Source organism: Tachyglossus aculeatus, chromosome 12, assembly GCF_015852505.1.
Source record: "Tachyglossus aculeatus isolate mTacAcu1 chromosome 12, mTacAcu1.pri, whole genome shotgun sequence".
NCBI lineage: Eukaryota > Metazoa > Chordata > Mammalia > Monotremata > Tachyglossidae > Tachyglossus > Tachyglossus aculeatus.
In genome coordinates, this window is record NC_052077.1 from 18997294 (window position 1) to 19017896 (window position 20603).

At 38.2% G+C, this 20603-nt stretch overlaps 1 protein-coding gene across 1 annotated transcript in view; it reads right to left on the reverse strand.

Moving 5' to 3' along the window:
• The window catches only part of TTC29 (tetratricopeptide repeat domain 29), a 161167-nt gene that overhangs the window by 108324 nt on the left and 32240 nt on the right, over positions 1-20603 (reverse strand). Inside the window, exon 7 of the mRNA XM_038755243.1 lies at positions 18257-18442. Within this exon, the coding sequence (XP_038611171.1) occupies positions 18257-18442 (186 nt within the window). The remainder of the gene's footprint in view (positions 1-18256; positions 18443-20603) is intronic.

The following is a 20603-nucleotide window of genomic DNA, read 5'->3' on the forward strand; positions in this document are numbered from 1 at the left end:
ATATAAAAATGGGATTCCTTCACCTCACTATGGCTATTTGCTCTATCTTCCTGCTTCCAAACTCCTTGAACAGGTTGCGTATATCTACTGTCTTCCCTTGTCAAACCTCTGCAATCGGGATTTTTTCCCCCTTTAATCTACTAAGACCACATTCACTAAAATTTCCAAAAACCTCCTTATAGCTTCATCTAAAAGTCTACTTGGTTCCCAAGTCTCCTTGACCTCTTGTCTACCTTTGATACTGTTGATACTCTGATACTTTTCAGGAAGCCTTCCAGCCTTGTATTACCAATATAGCATTCATATGTTCTCCTTACATCTCTGGGAAACACTCATAACTTTGCTGGCTCTTTATCCTACAACTTGAGGATGTCCCATAAATCCCGTTCTGGGTTCCCTACTCCTCTCTTTACATTCATTCTTTCAGGTAGTTCATTTACCCAATTACCATTTCCATGAGGAGGATTCCTAAACCTACCTCATCAGCTTCAACTTCTCACCTGCTTTACAATCTCATCTTCTGCTTCCTGGACACCCATAAGGCCTGTAAAGACTGTTAAGGATTTACCTCCTCTTCCCTTCTAAAACTTCTGCATCCTGAAGAAGCAGCATGGCTCAGTGGAAAGAGCCCAGGCTTGGGAGTCAGAGATTGTGGGTTCTAATCCCAGCTCTGCCACTGATCAGCTGTGTGACTTTGGGCAATTTACTTGACTTCTCTGTGCCTCAGTTACCTCATTTGTAAAATGGGGATGAGGACTGTGAGCCCCACGTGGGACAACCTGATGACCTTGTATCATCCCCAGTGCTTAGAACAGTGCTTGGCATATAGTCAGCTCTTAACAAATGCCATTATTTATTTTTCCCATTACTGTAGGCAACACCAACAGGCTCTCCGTCCCAGAAGTTTGACTTTCATCTTGCCTCCTATATTCAGCAGTTGTCCTGTCCTGCTGTCATTTTTTTTCCATTCTTTTGGTCACCACCCAAGTTCAAGCTCTTATTACTTCCCAGCTGCATTGCCAGAACAGGCTTCTTAACTGTTTCTTCAAACAAGTCTCTTCCCTCCTCAGAAGTAATGTAGCCTATTAGAAAGAACCTGGGACTTCAAACCTGGGGTTCATTCAATCGTATTTATTGAGCACTTACTGTGTGCACAGCACTGTACTAAGCACTTGGGAAGTACAAGTTGGCAACATATAGAGACGGTCCCTACCGAACAACGGGCCCATAGTCTAGAAGTCTAGAAGAACACAGTCTGGGGTTCCAATCCAGGCTCTGTCAGTTGCCTGCTCTGTGACCTCGGACAAGTCACAGCTTCTGTACCAACGCTGTTATATTATACTCTCCCAAGAGCTTAATTCAGTACACACAGGAAGTGATCAATAAATATGATTGATTCTCTGTGCTGCAGTTTCCTCATCTGTAAAGTGGGGATTCAATGCTTGGTCTTTCCCCTACTTAGATGGTGAGTCACATGTGTAATTTGTATCTACCACAGCACTTACAACAGGGCTTGACACAGAGTAAATGCTTAATATAATAATAATAATGGTAACTCAATCTACCTTATGGATGACTGTTCAGATCTCTTTAATCGCCATGCAGAACAAAACTCTTTTTCAAAAACTTCAAATGTCTACTCATTTTTCTCCATATTTAATGTTTCTAGCCTTGAATTTAGAGCTCTTGGGCCATTGTTTTCCTTTTACTTATCCTGCTACTCAGCTTGCATTCTCAGCTACTTGTTCATAATTCTCTCTTCTCTGGTTCACTGCTACCGAATTCCCACTGCATGGGACTTCCTTCCCCCTCAGAGTTGCCAAACTACATCTCCCTCCACCTTCAAGCCTCCTAAAAAGTCACCGACTCCAAAGAATTTTCCTACTAATTCCCATCTTTCTGGTTATGTCACTTCAATAGTCACTTTAGTGTGTACACACATACATAACCTTAAATGCACCCTCCCCCATCCCCCAGCCACCCCTGGCCCTCACACACCTTTTACTATTTAATTGCTACTTTTTTTCCTATATTCATACCTTATATATGTGTTTGTGCACTGCAAATTATATATAGCATTATTTCTTGGGTATTAGATATATACTGGAGTAGAACTAAAAGTAGCAGCACGATTGGTGATGTATAACTAAAAAAATCATGTGCCTTCAACACCTACCAAGAGATGAGTAATAAAGGTGTGCAATCACTTTTCTATAATTCTGGCTTATAACACGTAAGCAGAGACGACTTGTGGCAGAAAACAGTCTTGATTTTAAAAGCTACTCATTCCACTATCTCAATAAAGGTATGGCATTACTTTCAGTCTATTTCAAGAAATATAGGCTCCTAGGATAGTCTTCAAACTCATAATATTTTCATCACCTCTGTCTTCCATTTAGCCTTCAAAAACCATGCTCAGAATAAATCTGATCCCAGTCATAATAATAATGGTAATAAAAAGACTGTATTTGATAAGTGCTTGCTATATTCCAGACACGGTATAACATGCTTGGGTAGATACAAGATATTTGGGTAACTCACCGTCCTCCCACGTGGGGCTCACAGTTTTAATTCCCATTTTACAGATGAGGAAACTGAGGCACAGAGAAGTTAAGTGAATTGCCCAAGGTCACAGAGCAGACAAATGGCAGATATTTATTGGAGAAACAGTGTGGCTCAGTGGAAAGAGCACAGGCTTTGGAGTCAGAGGTCATGGGTTCAAATCATGGCTTCGCCAACTGTCAGCTGTGTGACTTTGGGCAAGTCACTTAACTTCTCTGTGCCTCAGTTACCTCATCTGTAAAATGGGGATTAAAACTGTGAGCCCCCCGTGGGACAACCTGATCACCTTGTAACCTTCCCAGTGCTTAGAACAGTGCTTTGCACATAGTAAGTGCTAAACAAATACCATTATTATTATTATTATTATTATTTATTGAGTATGTATTGTGTGCAGAGCACAACGAACCCACGAGTTTAAAGTCTACAGGATTGGAGAAAGTCTACTAGATCACCCACTTGGTGAGCAGCATTGAGCTGGGTGTTTGAGAAGCACAGAATAACTAAGCGGCAGGTGGTCTGCCCACAGGGAGCTTTACACTCTAATGGACAAGATAATCCCAAGATGAACTACAACTAGAGTGGTCAAAATAAATGAATTGAGCATAGATGGCTGATGGGATGAGATGATTCAGGGTGCTAGGAAATTAACTGGGGAAAACATGTTGGAGGAGATGGGATTTTAGGAGGGATTTGATCTTAGGAAGAGCTGTGATCTGTCTGATTTGGGGAGAGAGGGAGTTTACAGTCAGGCGAACGGCATGAGTGAGAGTATAGAGCTGGGAGAGTCGATAGCGAGGTACAGCTAGAAGATGGCCTGAGAAGAATCATGTTAGCAAGTTAGGAAATAGAGGGTGAAGAGAACAGATAGGAGGGTGGGGTCAGATGAAGAAGAGATTCACAGCTGACTGTGAGTTGTTTTTGTTTGATGCTATTAGAGGCAGGGAGCCAGTGGAGTATTTGGGGTACTGAGTAGAGTCAGAGTGAAGCAGAAGTCTTGACACACAGTCCATTTTAACTCATCAAGAAAATGTATTGTCTACTGGGTACACTTGGGAGTGTGCACAAAAGAGGCAAAAACCCATCATATTTATTGAGCACTTACTATGTGTAGAGCACTGGACTGCACACTTGGGAGAGTATAATATATCAGAGTTGGCAGAAGACACAATTCTTGTCCTCAAGGGGCTTCCAATCTAATGAGGTGGTCACAAAATCAGTTACAGATGTGCCTATGTGTGAAAGCAAGCACTTAAATAGTAGAGTATGGAGTATGTAAATCAATCAGTACAAAAGAGCTCAGAATGGTTGTGAGGGTGTGATCTGAATAGCTAGAAGTGCCATGGAGGCAGCTGGGAGAACATTGGAAAAGAAAAATCAATTAAGGAAAGCCTTCTGGAGGAGGTGGATGAAAGAAGGGCTTTGAAGATGAGGAGAACTGAAGTCTAGAGGATTTGAAGGGAGAGTGAGAACCAGGGGTTGAAGGACTGGCTCTCTCATAAACCTCTATCTTCCAGATTCCCTAATTGGTCCTACCCCTACACCTGAATGTCCCTCAAGGCCTGGTTCCACTTGATAATGCCCACCTTGAACAAATCTGACTTGACCCTATTTCCCTGGACCTTCCTCCTTTCAGTCACCAAAAGCAGGTTGGGACATTGGCTTTAGGATCTGAGCACTCCTGGTTTTCCCTAAATTCGAGACCACTGCTATTTCAGAATCGAAACTCCATTCACAAAAAATTCATAAACACGCAGAATGCCGTATTTTTATCTTTAGAAGGAATATGGCCTTCAAATATACTGGCAAATCCTTGAGCCAACTGGATATCAATTTGCAAATACATTGGCAGTGATATAGGAGGAAAAGATAAATATAATCCTACAGTTGATTATCACTACATATCTAAATGACACCTATAGGAATGAGTATGGAAAAGTATGCTAAAAGGAAAGGTCTATGGATTTGCAAGCTACAAATTAGGATCCTGGAGGTGCAAAATGACATACAAATGGCACTATAAATTCAAAAATCTTTTAACACTGACTGGGCTCAACTTGCCAAACTGTGCATAGGGGAATCATCTAAATTCATTGTTTTCTAAACACATGAGATCTACTGTTTTTGTTTACAATAAAAATTAGTGAGGTTCCAAAGAGTCATTCGACAAAGGTTATCAATATAGTGACTTTAAAAACTAAAACAATATATATTTATTCTACTACACTGGCAATTCAAACTTAATATTCAGTACCATTAAGACTAAATGCAGCCCAGATCTCGAATCACTAGTGTGCCAAGGAACCAACACTTCTTTCTGGACACGTTTGTTAGCCCTGCCCTTTTCTGGAGAAGAGGGGCAGAGAGGGTGAGGGAGGTCAGAGAAGAAAGAGAAGGAAGAGAGAAAGTAGAACATAAAAGAGAGTTCCTTGGGAATCCTTTACAAAAGAGAGAAGTCTCTAGAGGAAAAGTGAATTTTGGCACACTTTATTGGAAATTAGGAGCTCGACCTCCATCTTTGTTTCTCATAACCAGAGTTGCATGGATAATTTCTCAAAGGAAGTTCTCAAATACATCAATACACTCTAAATTGAAATACAAGGAATGTGGACATCTACCTTTCAGAGTTATGAAGAATAATTTGAATGATTTTTAATTTCTGTTAAAACTAAAACCCAAAAGTTCAAGAGGTTGAAGCATCCTCAGAGCTCTCAATTGATCTTAATAACATGAAGCTGCATTATAAAACATCCATCTTTAGAAGACTCATTCTGAGTATTTATGTTGTTAAAAAATCTACTCCAATAAATGAACTAAAAAGTCATGATTATTTTTATAATAATTGAAAATTATATATTCAGTATATAGGGAGAATCTATTCATTGGTATACTTATATTTGCAGCTAAAAGAAAGTGCATTGTAAGAATAAAACCTCTGCCAGAGAGTTTCACTTTACCTAAAGCCCACACAAATGGGAAAATGATCTATCTATTCATAAAAAAAACAGATAAAAAACCTAAACACAAACAAAAAACACATCGTGTCTTGTAAAACCAGAATAGCTTGGCAGTAAGACAGACAGCATTGAGAGAAAACAAAATTCTGTATTGTGGAATAGTATCTGAATCTTGGTTTATCCTGCTTTTTCCTATATATCTTTGGAACTTTATAGATATTTGTTATATCTCAGAAGATATCTTGAGCAAATATTAAGCAAAGGAGGATGTATATGATCTCTACCATTTTAGGTTTTTTTTTTAAAGTAGAAAGATTGACTAGATATTAACACAAATGGGTTTAAATGTGAAGCTGCCATAAAAGCAGGCACATAAATGTAATTCTCCCAGCCGCTATTTTGATGCACATTTTTGATTCCATGAATATTTTATGAAATGGCCCAAACTAAAGCCATATAACATTCCTGCATTACTGATGCTTGCGCCCGTAAGCTACGAACATTAGAGGCATGATTGAGTGCATTAAAATGAACTCATTCAGCAGTGCATTGATTACTTGAAGGGGGAGGGAAAAAAAAGAGTTACTCCACTTAAGAAAACAGCACACAATTCTGAAGTTTGCAATATAGAAATGGATATAAGTTTGAATAAGGTGATTTCATAAACAAAGTGTGACTGTCTGAGCCTGACATTAATTAGGAGGGATGTTAATTATGTCCAAAGACATGCTTCTGGTACCATTCAGGTAATTTAAAATGTCACAATTCTTAAGAAGCGCTGACTGACCCACTCTAGAACCATGTATCAGCAATACTGACGGTAGCTAATTATTTCCTTTTCTATCAACTTGTACATTTGCCAGTAAAAATAATGCAGCAGAAACAATTGTAAGAAAATAATTTGACAGGTCCATAAGACATATTTCTTTAGCAGCAATGGTAGAAGTGGAAAGCACATTCAGTTTTAAATTGTGAACATTTATTGAGGACTTTAGGGAAATATTCCACTTTAGTTTAAAACAAATACCCAAAGCAACAATAAAGCTTTATGTATATTATATTACATTTTAATCTAGACCTACTGGACATCTTTTGGAATAAGTTATTATACTGTACAATATAGACATAAAATCTCCTAGAAGCAATATTGAATGGTAGCAAAAAAAGAAAAATGTTATTGCTAATAAAAAAAAGATATTGCCCACTTCCATTTAACTGCATGAACAATTTACATTATCTTTTTTACATCCCATTATAATAATTATAGTGGCACTATTCATGCCAAAATAGTGGAGAGTTTCCTACACTTTCTAATGCAAAACACTATTTTCAGGGGTTTATAACATGTCAGGGGAGATTTGCTGTGCTCGTAACCTAGTACACCTAATTTCAAATCAAGAATGCTGGAAAAAAAGATTTTTGTTTAAAGTTATATATCTATACTTTTCTAACAATATTATCATAAAAGCAACTGGTCAGAAAATTTACTTGGAACTTTTAAGGAGCTTGTTTTTCATTTTGGAAAGACTTTGAAACACTTTTTTCTAATGAGATCCTGTAACTCTCACCAAAGATCTTGAAGATTTTTACAGGTTATAAAAAAAGAATTGCCATGAACTTATTAGAGCATAGCAGTTTAGTGCATGGCAAATCAAAGGTTCTAGAAAGGCTTTAGTAAAAATAAGATACTTAGTTCCTAAAATAAATGTTTAGTTATTCATAAACATGTAAATTGATGAGAATTCAGAAATTGAGAAATGAATTACCATTGATTGTAACTATTGATTTTAAAGTATCATTCATAAATATGAGCTTTTCAAATCAGTGATGTCATCTCTGAGTCTAAGGTAAAAACATCCCATCTGACTGTTCCCTTTATTTTTATTACTCTTGAATTATATATAATAAAGCACAGATGCTTCAAGCAGTTTTTTTTATCAAGAGTATATACTTCACAGGTAATAGCAATCATTCTGAGTCATGTTTTAACATATATCACTAGGGAATATTATGGTTGGTCATGTAATATTGGCAACAATAAATCTTATATTTTAGAAACATTTCAATACAAAGGAAAATAAATGCCCACTATAACCCTGAATAGTGGACTATAATTACAAAACAAATCAATTAACTTCACTAATCTCCCACATCATCTTAAAATACTAAATAGAATGAGTTAAAGGTTATAAAAGTTGAACAAAACAGTAACATAATGAAGCTAACAAGTCAGCAATGATATGCCATATAACTCAGAGAATTATATTCCCAATATGAATAATGAACATTTTACATGTCAGGCTTACCCCACAGTCTAACTCAAAATATCCATTTTGAGGATTAAGTTCAAATCTCAGTTCGCTTTAAAAACGGAGTTTAAGGAACTTTTTACATTTTTCCTCCAAACAGCTACATAGGTTGCCCCGTGTAATTTTGCATTCCAAAATCACACAAACATATGAGAGCAACAGGAGAAAAAGCATATGTTCCATTTAAAATCCTCTATATTCTCACTGGCCATTATTCTCATGGAACAAATATTTCTGGAGGCAGAAGAAATGCTGCCTACCCAAAAGCTTATTCTATACAGTGGAAACTGCAGCTGCAGTTATTTGAGACCTTGAAAATCTCTGAATCAGAAATATCTGTGGCAGAGCATATGGCGCTGAATGCAGCTTCACCTCGTGCTGCTCTTTAAGCAGTAAATAAATGAAATACCCTGAAATACAGGTAGAATACAAGCACCAATGCCAGCAACAGATGTGAAAGAGGAGATGAAAAAATGATAAAAAAAAGCAATGAAATAATTTATTTGAAGTGCTAATAAAGTTTCACTTGGAGTCTTGTTTAAAGATATATCAGACTTTGGGGATGTAACCTAATTACATTTTTATTCTAAGTTCTATTCAAAGATCTAGGACTTTGATTCTTTAACACAGACCAAATATAGTATAATTTTCTTGTGGCTATCAATACTTTAAAAGGACCTCTTCATTAATTACTAGACTACTTCAAAAGCATGTATGGACAGTTGTTTGAGAATAAACTGTTATACTCCTCCCTTAAAATGACAATTTCCATTGAGATAAAAGTGCTAATATTTAATTTCAGAAATCATTTGAACAATTTGAAGCAGTGTGGCCTGATAGTTACAGCATGGGCCTGGGAGATTCTAATCCTGGCCCTGCCACTTGTGTGCTGTGTGACTTTCAGCAAGTTATTTGTCTTCTCTGTGCCTCAGTTCCCTCACCTGTAAAATAGGATTAAGACTGTGGGGCCCCCCATGTAACATGGACTGCGTCCAAACTGATCATCTTGTATCTACCTAGCACGAAGTACAGTGTCTGGAACAAGGTAAGCACATAAATGTTAAAAAAAACAGCAACCCTCTAAGCCATTTTGATTTCTTTCAAAAAGTCTCAATTTCTGCTATATGCCCCCCAAAATTGATTTTTTAATTGTAAAAAAAAACACCTAATATTTACAGTCATTCTTAGACTTCTTCCAGAATTAAAATGTTGAAACAATGCAAGGAAAAAAGGAAAATTAAATGTGATTACTTAGTCCAGGGAGAGGAAATCTTTTCTATATTATACACATGTGATAATGAATATTCATAGCAATATTAGAATTGCTTTTATAAGAAGTTTACACTAAAATTCAAGTGAGAATAATCTTTCAGCTTCCTTTGGAAGGGTGAATGTTCAATACGATATTCTACTAAAAATAAGAAAAAAATTGAAATCAAAAAGATCTAGCTTCTTTTTTATATTTGCTTAATATTAAAAATGTATTCCATGATCTGGCTTTGTTATATTAAAAGAGCAATAAGCACACTGGGACTTCAAAACACTGACAAGAGTAGCATGACTAGGATGTTGGGCTGTCAACTGGGAACCCCTTGGGAGTCCCTGCTGGAGTTTGTTAAAAAAATATCCTCACAGCCCATCAGTACATATTTTTTCAAATAAAAATTTGATAAGATGGACTTTATCAATACAATTGCTATTTCTCTCGCAATGGGATCTCTGTAAAGTAGGCATCATAGTTGTAAAGTTTCAAAGTCTGTAATAATTTGAAAGAAAATAAAGGCATTTAAAAAGAGCACAAATAAACCCAATGCTATTTCTTATTAAGAATCTTTGTAACACACACTAGTACTACAAAAGGTGCAATATATTGTCTTACTGCACGAACAGAGCACAAACATCAAAACACAAACTTCCCCCTCAAAGGTATTCAATATCCATTATTATCTACAGTATGCAGAGTACTGTACTAAACACTTATATGACATTCAGAAGAAGTTTAAAATATAATCCCTGCCCTACAAAAATCTTAAAGCTTAATGGGTAAGATGGCAAATAATGAGATAGGTAAAACAAAGTCAAAACAAGCATTATGCTTGTGTGCAATCAAATGACAAAATGCAATCAGTCCTCCCTTAATATGCATTTTCATTACATGCTTTGGGTAGAATGTTCTGGGGGAATTCAGGGATTTTCTTCCAAGAACATGCAGTGTCAGAAGAAATTGGTTACACAGATGTGCCTTGCTTGCCAAGGCACATGTATTATAATGCAAGGTGTTCTTACTGCAGGGTTTGTCCAGAATGTAACCTTCAGGTTGTACGAGACTGAATGTAATTGGGAAATATTTTGTAATAACTTTATGAGACTATTAAATACCTGAATTGGAGCAAGTCTAAAAGAACCACCTAGAAATAGAGTTAAATAAAAATAGGGAAAATGTCGCATAGCCTCTAGGTTCATCCAGCATTCCTGAAGGGTGACTCCATTTATCAGACAGACTATCTCTTCAACCTACTTTAAAAAATAAAACTAAAGATATTTTCAAGGAAATCATATTCTCAGTAGCTCCATGTTTAGTTCTTCTCATCATCTGGAAACAATTGGCTACCATGTCTAGTTTTTCTTATCATCTTGAAACAACTGGCTACTGCGCTTCAGGGGAATGGCAGTTAATTGCAACAAAAGGCAGAAATCTAGGGACAATTGGGGTGATTGTCCTGCGGCCCCTAGAGATTATGGTCTATCAAATCCTGAGTGGATCTTTCAGATTTCATAACCCCTAGATGACTAGACACTTTCAGAGCTTTTTGTTAGACATGAGGTAGACATCACTTAACTTCTCTGTGCCTCAGTTTCCTCATCTGCAAAATGGGGATTTGATATCTGTTCTCCCTCCTACTTAGACTGTGATCCCAATGAGGTACAAGGGCTGTGTCTGGCCTGATTGTCTTATATGTACCCCATTGCTTAGTACAGTATATGGCATGTAGTAAGTGCTTAACAGCTGCCACAGTTATCCTTATTTGAATGCTCAAATGCTTATGGGACTATAAAAGTTCCCTTGCCTCCTTTCTCCTCACTCCCCACATCACACACAGCAGTGTGGTCTAGTGGAAAGAGCATTGGGCCTTGGAGTCAGAAGCCCTGTGTTCTAATTCCAACTCTGCCACTTGTCTGCTGTGAAATCTTGGGCAACTCACCTAACTTCTCTGGGCCTCAGTTACCTCATCTGCAAAATGGGGATCCTGGTCTCACTTTTACTTGAACTGTGAGCCCCATGTGGGACCTAATTACCTTGTATAACAACAACAGTAATAATAACTGTAGTATTTGTTAAGCACTTACTGTGTGCCAGGCATTGTACTAAGCGCTGCGGTGGATATGAGCAAATTGGGTTGGAAATGGTCCCTGTCCCGCATGGGGCTCACTGTCTTCATCCCCATTTTACAGATGAGGCAACGGAGGCAGACGGAAGTAAAGCAACTTGCCCTAGGCCACAGAGCAGACAAGTGGCAGAGCCAGGGATTAGAACCCATGACCTTTTGACTCTCAAGTCCATGCTCTACCCACTAGGCCATGCTGCTTGTATCTAACCCATCACTTAGTACAGTGCATACAAAGTACAGAATGCACTTAAAAACATAATGATTATTATTGTTCATCTGAGGCTCTTGGAAAAAGGGCCCTGAGCTAAAATCCTGCAATTATTTCAGGCTGTTCAACTGCTGGGCAAAACACACACACACACACACAAATGTGTATGGATATCCATGTACGCCTAACATTAGTTACACCAGGTATGCAGTATAATATAGTGACACTGTAAGGACTTCCACTTAAGAGCACCCAAATATCCAAACCTAGGATATTTTCGAGAGGGACATTTTACAGTCTCTTCCAGCTGACTCTGGATCAGTTGGATCATGGTAACAAAGGTTTCAATTTGGACTTGGGCGTCATCAAGTTTTTAATCCCTACCTCACTGCCATTGTCTCTGACAATTCTGAGGCCTCACTTTCTTTCCATCTGTGCTTGCCCGGTCTATTATCATACAGTTGTGACTGCAACTGCAATGATTTTGCCTGGTGCTTTAATTTGTTTCACGATCCTCTTGACTCTTTTGTTCAAAGAGTGTCACTCCTTCCTTCCATAACTACACTGATTCATGGTGTTCTGTTGGCCACAGCTAACTCCAGTTTCCATGAAATCCAGTATTGTCTGACACTTGATTTACTTGAATATTTATTTTTTTATTTTTCTTTCATTTGTTCAACTGTTGAGACCCTTTGTGTGCAGCACAAAGTGTACTCTCACTTGGGCAAGTACAATTAAAGTAAAGGAGATGATACATGTTCTCAAAGAGCTTGCCATCTAAAAACATTTACCATCTTAAAATGTATCCTCTGTTTTAATTGTTATTGGCTGCTCCATTGCAGATCATACAGAAGCTGTTACAGTATCCTACTGTTACTGGGGATTAAGACTGTGAGCCCCCCGTGGGACAACCTGATCACCTTGTAACCTCTTCAGCGCTTAGAACAGTGCTTTGCACATAGTAAGTGCTTAATAAATGTCATCATCATTATTATTATTGTTATCCATTCTCTTCCTATGTCCCACAATTTAATATCCACAAATACTGTGGCAAAGAGCAGGTTCTATGTGCTACTGCCCCAGCTCATGTGATGGCAACTTTGGCAGGCATAATTGCTCTAGAGAAAAAACATTGTAGGTTCTCAAAATATGACCAATCAGTATTCAATCATATTTATTGAGCACTTACTGTGTGCAGATCACTGTACTCAGAGCTTGGGAAAGTACAACAATAGAGAGAGACAATCCTTGCCCACAATGAGTTCACAGTTTAGAGGGGGGAGACAGACATCAATACAAGATAAACAGACATCAATATAAATAAATAAAATTACAGATATGTACATAAGTGCTGTGGGGTGGTGGTGGGGGGAGAGAAAAGGGAGTGAGTCAGGGAGCGGGACATGAGGAAAAGTGGGGCTTAGTCTGTTTTCTTCGCTCACTGAGTACTAAGAGGCAAAGGAATGATTATGGCTGGGCGTAAAAGGGGCATATCAAGGACCAGAAGGATTCATGTATGGTGAGAATGTTTCTCAATTCTTTACAGTTTTTTTTTTTAAAATCCCAACCCTCACACCTACTGTTTTGCCAACTGAGGTAGCAGCAATGGGAGAAATACCAGAATTTATGGCATTGTTTCTCATGTTTGCTTCTGTTTTTCATGATATCTTATGGTGAAGATCTCCACCATATTAAAAGATCTGAAGACTTTTGTTAACAGTTAATTATAGGGTTCTCAAATTGTCAACCTTGGAACTGCAAAATTGTAAACCAATAAACAAAGGGAAGTGAAAAGGTAGTTTCTGCTTCAACAAGACTGAAGATTAGAAATGGGGGAATTGGGTTGGTTTTAACCCTAGAAAGCAAAAGGTTAAGAGGGGACTTAATTGTAAGTATATGAAGAATTTTTATTTACATTTCTTCAAAAAACAAACTTCCTGGTGCAAATCTGTATAATAATAATAACAGCTATGGTACTTGTTAAGCACAGTTCTAAGCCCTGGGGTAGCTACAAGTCATTCAGGTTGGACACAGTCCCTGTCCTACATGGGTCCCACACTCTTATCCTCATTTTACAGATGAGGTACCTGAGGCACAGAGAAGTGAAGTGAGTTGCCCAAGATCACACAGCAAACATGTGGTAGATCCAGGATTTGGACCCAGGTCCTTCTGACCCTCAGGCCCATGTTTTATCCACTAAGACATGCTGCTTCTGTGCTGTTAGTGTGTTCTGACTTTTCTTCCTATTCCAGCTGCTACCGATGCTTACAAGAATAATCTTTTAATCAGGCCACTGGAGGGGGAATATGCACTGTAGGCAATTATGCGAGTAAATACGGTATACTGATATGTACAAAAGTACCAAGGTGGGTAAATGCTAAGAGTGGCTGGATTAATATGGGTTTCCAACTTGTATGCCAATAGAAATGGATGAAATCTAATACTAGTAAAACAATACTGCTGCAGAAAGTTAAAACATAGAAGATCATTAATTGCAGAAGCAGTTTTACTTACCTTAATATTTATTGCTCTCAATAGAATGCAAATGAGCACTGTGAGGCAATTTTTAAATCTTAATTATTATATGCCTGTAGGCATAGCAACAGAAGGAAACCCATTTAAGTATAACCCTAAGCATATAGACTCCTTAGCATATAGATTCCTAACCTTTTGGGGCCATTCTTTTTTTAAACCAAAGAGATTTCAAAAGAGATTTTTTTTTTTAAAAAAGCTCACCACCTCCTCATTCAAATACTCATTAGTAAAGGATCATACAAATTAGAAATAAGGCGTTTTCTTGTACCATACTCAAATAATTTTCACTACAGCATGACATGGAATATTGCAAAAGATCACTAATCATTCTATACAAATGATTATTTCATTACTTAACTTATGAAGTAGGTACTGCATATGCAAAGTTTCTATTTTGTAAAATTCTAAACAACTGCTTTTAGTTTAGTTGAGGGAAGACACCTGCAGCCAATGGTGAGGAACCTCTACTTCATCCTAATCCTCCTCAATCTCTCAGCTCCCGTCAATGTTGTGGACTACCTCCTCCTCCTTTAAACGTTAGCCAACCTTGGCTTCACTGACACTGTCCTTCCTGGTTCTTCTCCTAGCTCTCTGCCTGTTTTTTGTCAGTCTCCTTCACAGACTCTTCTGCCTCTTGCTCTCTAAAACTGGGAGTCCATCAAGCATCAGATCTGGGCCCCCGTCTATTGTTCATCTACACCAACTTCTTTGGAGTACTCATTCACTCTCATGGCTTCAATTACCATCTCTATGTCGGTGATTCCCAAAGGTACCTATCCAGCTCTGATCTCTCTCCTCCTTTGCAGTCTCGCATTTATAATAATAATAATAATGGTATTTGTTAAGTGCTTACTACATGCCACACGTTGTACTAAGCATTGGGGTAGATACAAGCAAATTGGGTTGGACACAGTCCCTGTCCTGCATTGGGTTCATAGTCTTAATCCCCATTTTACAGATGAGGTAATTGAGGCATAGAGAAGTGAAGTGACTTGCCTAAGGTCACACAGCAGACAAATGATGGAGCGAGATTAGAACCCATGACCTTCAGACTTCCAGGCCCATATGCTATCTACTACACCATGCTTGCTTTCAAGATATCTCTGTCTGGACGTCCCACGCACACTTCAAACTAAGCATGTCCAAAAGAGAACTCCTCATCTTCCCATCCATACCGTCTTCCTACTGTCTTTCCCATCACCGTAGACAATACCACTATCCTTCCTATCTCAAAAGCCCCTTACCTTGGCATTATCCTCAACTAGTCTCTCTCATTCAGCCTTTGTATTCCATCTGACAATCTATGTTATTTATTGTACTTATTGTTATTCACAGTACTTACTGTGTACAGAGCACTTAACTAAATGGTTGGGAGAATACACCACAACAGAGTTGGTAGTCAGGTTCCTGGCCCACAAGGAATTTACGGTCTAGAGGGGGAGGCACATTAATGCAAATAAATGCATAACAGATGTGTATATAATTGCTGTGGGGCTGAAGGTGGAGTGAATATCATGTTTAAAGGGTACAGATCCAAATGCATAGGTGACACAGAAGGGTAGGGGAAAAGAATGCTTAATCAGGAAAGGCCTCTTGGAGGAGGTGTGATTTTTCAATAAGCCTTTGAAGGTGGGGAGAGTAGTGGCCTGTCATATAAGGAGAGGGAGGAAGTTTCAGAGAAGAGGGAGGACATGACCAAGGGGACAGTGGCTATGTAGAGGAGATGGATAAAATGGCTTTGGCTGTTTTCTGTCCTATGGTAGTAAAATTAATCTTTCCCATGAGAGTGACACCAGGTAGGACTCATAAACCAACCACTGTATACCCATGGAGGTCAGGTCTCCCCTCTGAGGAGGTAATAGTCCTTATCACTAACTACCTTTCAAAACCTTAAAAACAAATGCTTTTTTCCACCATAAAAATGTTTTTTCAATCCTTTGAGAATGGACTGATGGATTTCAGTTAACTCCATCATCTCTCTGCCATTTAGGTATCATTTACTTTTCTAACATCTCTAATTATACATCTCATTCAAGAGAACTGTGGGACAAAAAGGCAAAAACAAAATCAGCCTTGATGAACAGCAATGTATCAGTTGAAAAAGGGGAAAAATCTGTGTGTAATATGGTATTGATGGGATAGTCCATATCTACATTAGCATTTTTCTTCCATCCTTGCACTCATAGGTAAACTTCATCTCAGGGTTACTATCAAAGACTTAAAAGCCTCTCTAGCTCACACAATTGACTCCTCTAAAACTAACCTTTTCCTGATTCCTTCATCTTGTCACTTGTCTTTAATCCCTTGCTGACATTGCACGACATTGCATGACACTGCTGACATTGCTGACATGAGAAGCAGCGTGGCTCAGTGGAAAGAGCACGGGCTTTGGAGTCAGAGGTCATGGGTTCAAATGTCGGCTCTGCCAATTGTCAGCTGTGTGACTTTGGGCAAGTCACAACTTCTCTGTGCCTCAGTTACCTCATCTGTAAAATGGGGATTAAGACTGTGAGCCCCCAGTGGGACAACCTGATCACCTTGTATCCTCTCCAGCACTTAGAACAGTGCTTTGCACATAGTAAACACTTAATAAATGCCATTGTTATTATTATTATTATTGCACCCTCCTGACTGGAATGCCTCCCTACTTCATACCCACCAAATCACCCCCTTCCCCACCTCTAAAGCCCTACTAAAATCATATCTCTTCTGGGTGGCCCAATTTCCCTCTTTCCCTTTCTACTACATTGCCTATACATTTGAATCTGCACCGCATAAGCATTCAGATAATCATTACACCCCCATACCCATAGCACTTATGTACCTATCTTTATATTTGATTAAGAACTATTATTTTAATGGTATTTAAGTGCTTACTATGTGTCAAGCACTGTTCTAAGCACTATGGTAGTTTCAAGATAATCTCAGGTTGGAGACAGTTCTTGTCCCACATAAAGCTCACAGTCTTAGTAGAAGAGACAACTGTACTGAATCCCCATTTTACAGATGAGGTAACTGAAGCCCAGAAAAGTTAAGTGACTTGCCCAAATGTCACCTAGCATACAAATGGTAGAGCCAAGATGGGCACCCTGGTCCTCTGACTCCCTGTCCATGCTCTTTCCACTAAGTCATGCGTCTTCCCTATCTGTAATTTATTTTACTGTTTATTTCCCCTTTTCCTTGACTGAAAACTCCTTGAGGGAAAGGATCATGTCTACTTTATTGAACTCTCCCAAATGTTTAGTATAAGTGCCCTGTGCACAGTAAATGCTCAGTACTACTGATTGCTTAGAAGAGAAAAGATGATTTTACACAATTCATTTAACACCAAAGAGGTCGTCTACTATGACACTTCTTTGTTCTGCCTTTCTCTTCATTCTTACACCAAACACTCTTTTACAAGTTCTCATTCCTTGAACTAATGTAGCAGATTCCTTACTGCCTCCTTTCTGACAGCTTCTTTTGCCTTTTCAGCCCATTTATAACTCCCAGAGCATATTACTTTCATCCTCAAAAACTTTCCGACTTCCCACTGCTTTTTGAAAAAACAAAAACAAAAAATTAAACAAAACTAAACTCTCCCAGGGTTCTCCTACAGTTGGCTCCCTCTCCTACCAATCCATTATCTTCTGCTACTTCTCCTTAGCCTGTGGTTTTCACTCCTCCTAATAAAATATAACTATCCTTCACTTTTGACTTTCCACCCTCTGGTCCATTGCTCATTCCTTTCCCGGTCCATGTTGCTTTGCCAAATCATGACGTCAAAGTCCTCCTAAAAAGTCACTTCCTTAAAGAGCCATTTCCTGAATACATACGTACATGCCAGGAGACATTCCTTGATTCCTGCTTCTCTCTTCATCCTTCTGGTCATACCACCCTTTTGCCTCCTCAAAATTCTATGTATCTCTTTATTTGTTCATTTAGGGCTATTTTTATTTTCATGCTCTCAGAACTATTGATGTCAACTTAAATTTACTTATTTTCTTCAGTAGACTGTAAATGCCTCTAAGACAGTGGCTATCATTCCTTTATGTCCCTCAAGTGCCTATTACAATATTTTGCACACAGTAGGAACTCAATTCTAATAATGAGGATTGGATAGTAACTTTTTTTGGTAAAATTCCCAAACATCTCTACTCAATGAAAAAAGTGTCTTAAAACATTATTTTATAACTTTGCAAAAACCCATCAAATATTTAGGTACATTTACCTATAACTCCTTTCATAAATCCCAACATAGTCATGCAATTTGAAATATTCAAACTACTGAAGTAATATTATTGAATCTAAAGTGCTTACGTTTTTCTTCACAGACATGGCCCAGGATTGCATGTGTTTCAGCTTCTTTTCTCCCACCATCAATTTGGATCAGTTTGGCAGTTTCAAAACAACGTTCATAAAAATAATTTCTTAACCATTTGTCCTCAGAATTGTCGAAGCAACGGGCCAGAGAAAGTAAGTTGTTGTACATTTCTTCATAATACTCTTAAAGTGGAAAAGCAAAATCATTAGACTTCAGAAAAAAAATACAACAGAGCACAATATTTTTTGATTATCTCAGATGTTGTGCTGCTAGAAAATGGCATTTTTGGTAAATGGTAACTAAGCCTGGGTTAAAATACTGATGTGAAAATGTATTTTATGAGCATCATTTCTGAACAGAAATGAAGCAAAACTTTTTAACAACTCTTTTAAAAAAAATGACTGAAAAGCAAAACGCAAAAATAAAAAAAATTCATGGTTGAGGAAATTTAAAGAGATACATTTGGTGAACAATCCACTGAAGCGAAATGTGGAAGAAAAATTGACATGTCAAAAACATAGGGCTAGTACACAAAGAGCCCTATGTAAGACAGAGTAATATCTATGAGCAATGCACTAAACCCCTAGGGGAGAAAGTAACAGCATGTATCACCCTACAACTTTCCTGTCTGATTGATGCCTGAAATTTCTAGATTTTGAGAAAGCAAGCTTGCTCAACCATGACACAAAGGTGTTGCATTTGGAGGAGTAGAGGGAAGAGAGGAAATACAAATACAATGATATTCTTACCTAATGAAAAACACAGTACTGTTAGAAGCAAGAAATGAAAGAATGATGAGGGAGAAGGAAATGTAGCTTGAAATGTCTTGTTGGAACTAAGAACTATCAGTGAGTGGTTTCCTTGGTAAGTTTATTTCTCTTGGTTTTCCTCAAACAAGCGGTCAAGCTTCTTTCTCAACGAGCAAGTCACTAGTAAATCCTTCAAATGAAGTTTCCTTTAAATTAGCAACTCACTTGGTATTTCCACCCTGAAAATACTTCCTCATAAGACTGGATTCAGGCAATATTTATTTGTGATAGAGTTCTATATCTAATTAACTTTTTTCAGCCCTTCTACTACAGCTAGCCATGATATCACAGTCTCAAAATCTTAAAGAACTCTTCAGGGCAGATAAACTTGCTAAGGAATTTTCAGACTCCTGATCTGCTGATGGTATTAGATGCTTTCATAAGAACCAGGAAAATCATATGGACATCTTGATTGCAGCTTCCTGCAGGTACCTTGATTCTTACATTGTCTTCTGTGGTTAGGTTTTCTGCATCATGCTGTGGTCTAAAGCTACACTGTGATCCCAGAAATATATAGTAGGCAAAGTGTGATCCTGGTAGAATACAGTAGCCAATCTTCTTCAATACTTGGTCCAGGAGTATCCTGGATATGTTTGTTTTTTTAACCAGAAATGAAGAGTAATGGAGGTATCACAATAATTGCCATCATCAGATATTTTACCTTATTTCTGAAGATGATCAATCAGTGGCATTTACTGAGCAACTGCTGTGTGCAGAACACTATACTTAGCTGGTGATGATGGTAATGTTCCTTCAGTTTTGCCTCTGCTTTTCAACATATGGAAGGGTAAGAAACATGACCACATCCTTAAAGATCTCAATGGGTGTATCATTATACCTAGGTGCTTTGCCCATTTTCATAGCTTTCCATGTGAAACCTTCCTCAATAATTGGGATAAGTTCCATATCTTCATGCTTAGGATTGCCACCTCTTGAGGACTTTTTCTTTTGAAGTGAGGAGGCAAGGGTATCTACTGGCCAGAGGACCGTATAAATCTTCATTGGTGATGGTAGGCATTTGGAATAGCTTTTAAAGTAAATAATTTTCCTCCCCAAAGTTTACCTCAGATAAATCTTTGACAAGCAGCGTGGCTTAGCAGAAGGACCACGGGCTAGGGATTCGGAGGTAGTGAGTTCTCACCCCGGCTCCGCCACTTAGTTGTGTGACTTTGGGCAAGTCACTTAACTTCTCTCTGCCTCAGTTACCTTATCTGTAAAATGGGGATTAAGACTGTGAGCCCTACGTGGGACAACCTGACTACCTTGTATCTAACCCAGTGCTTAGAACAGTGCTTGGGACATAATAAGCGCTTAACAAATCCCATTAACATCATCACAGAAAAAAAATGCATTTTGCACCTAAGCTTAAAATTGTAAAACCGTATTGAGTCAGTGCTAAAACTCTAGTAATAATTTCCCTTGGGTAGGCAATAATGCTGTTTAAGATCAATTTACATGTACATTTACTGGGGGTGGGATCAGAAGTGAAGAAGGCACTGTCTCTCCCCTCTGCAGCCTGTATTCCACTCAGCTG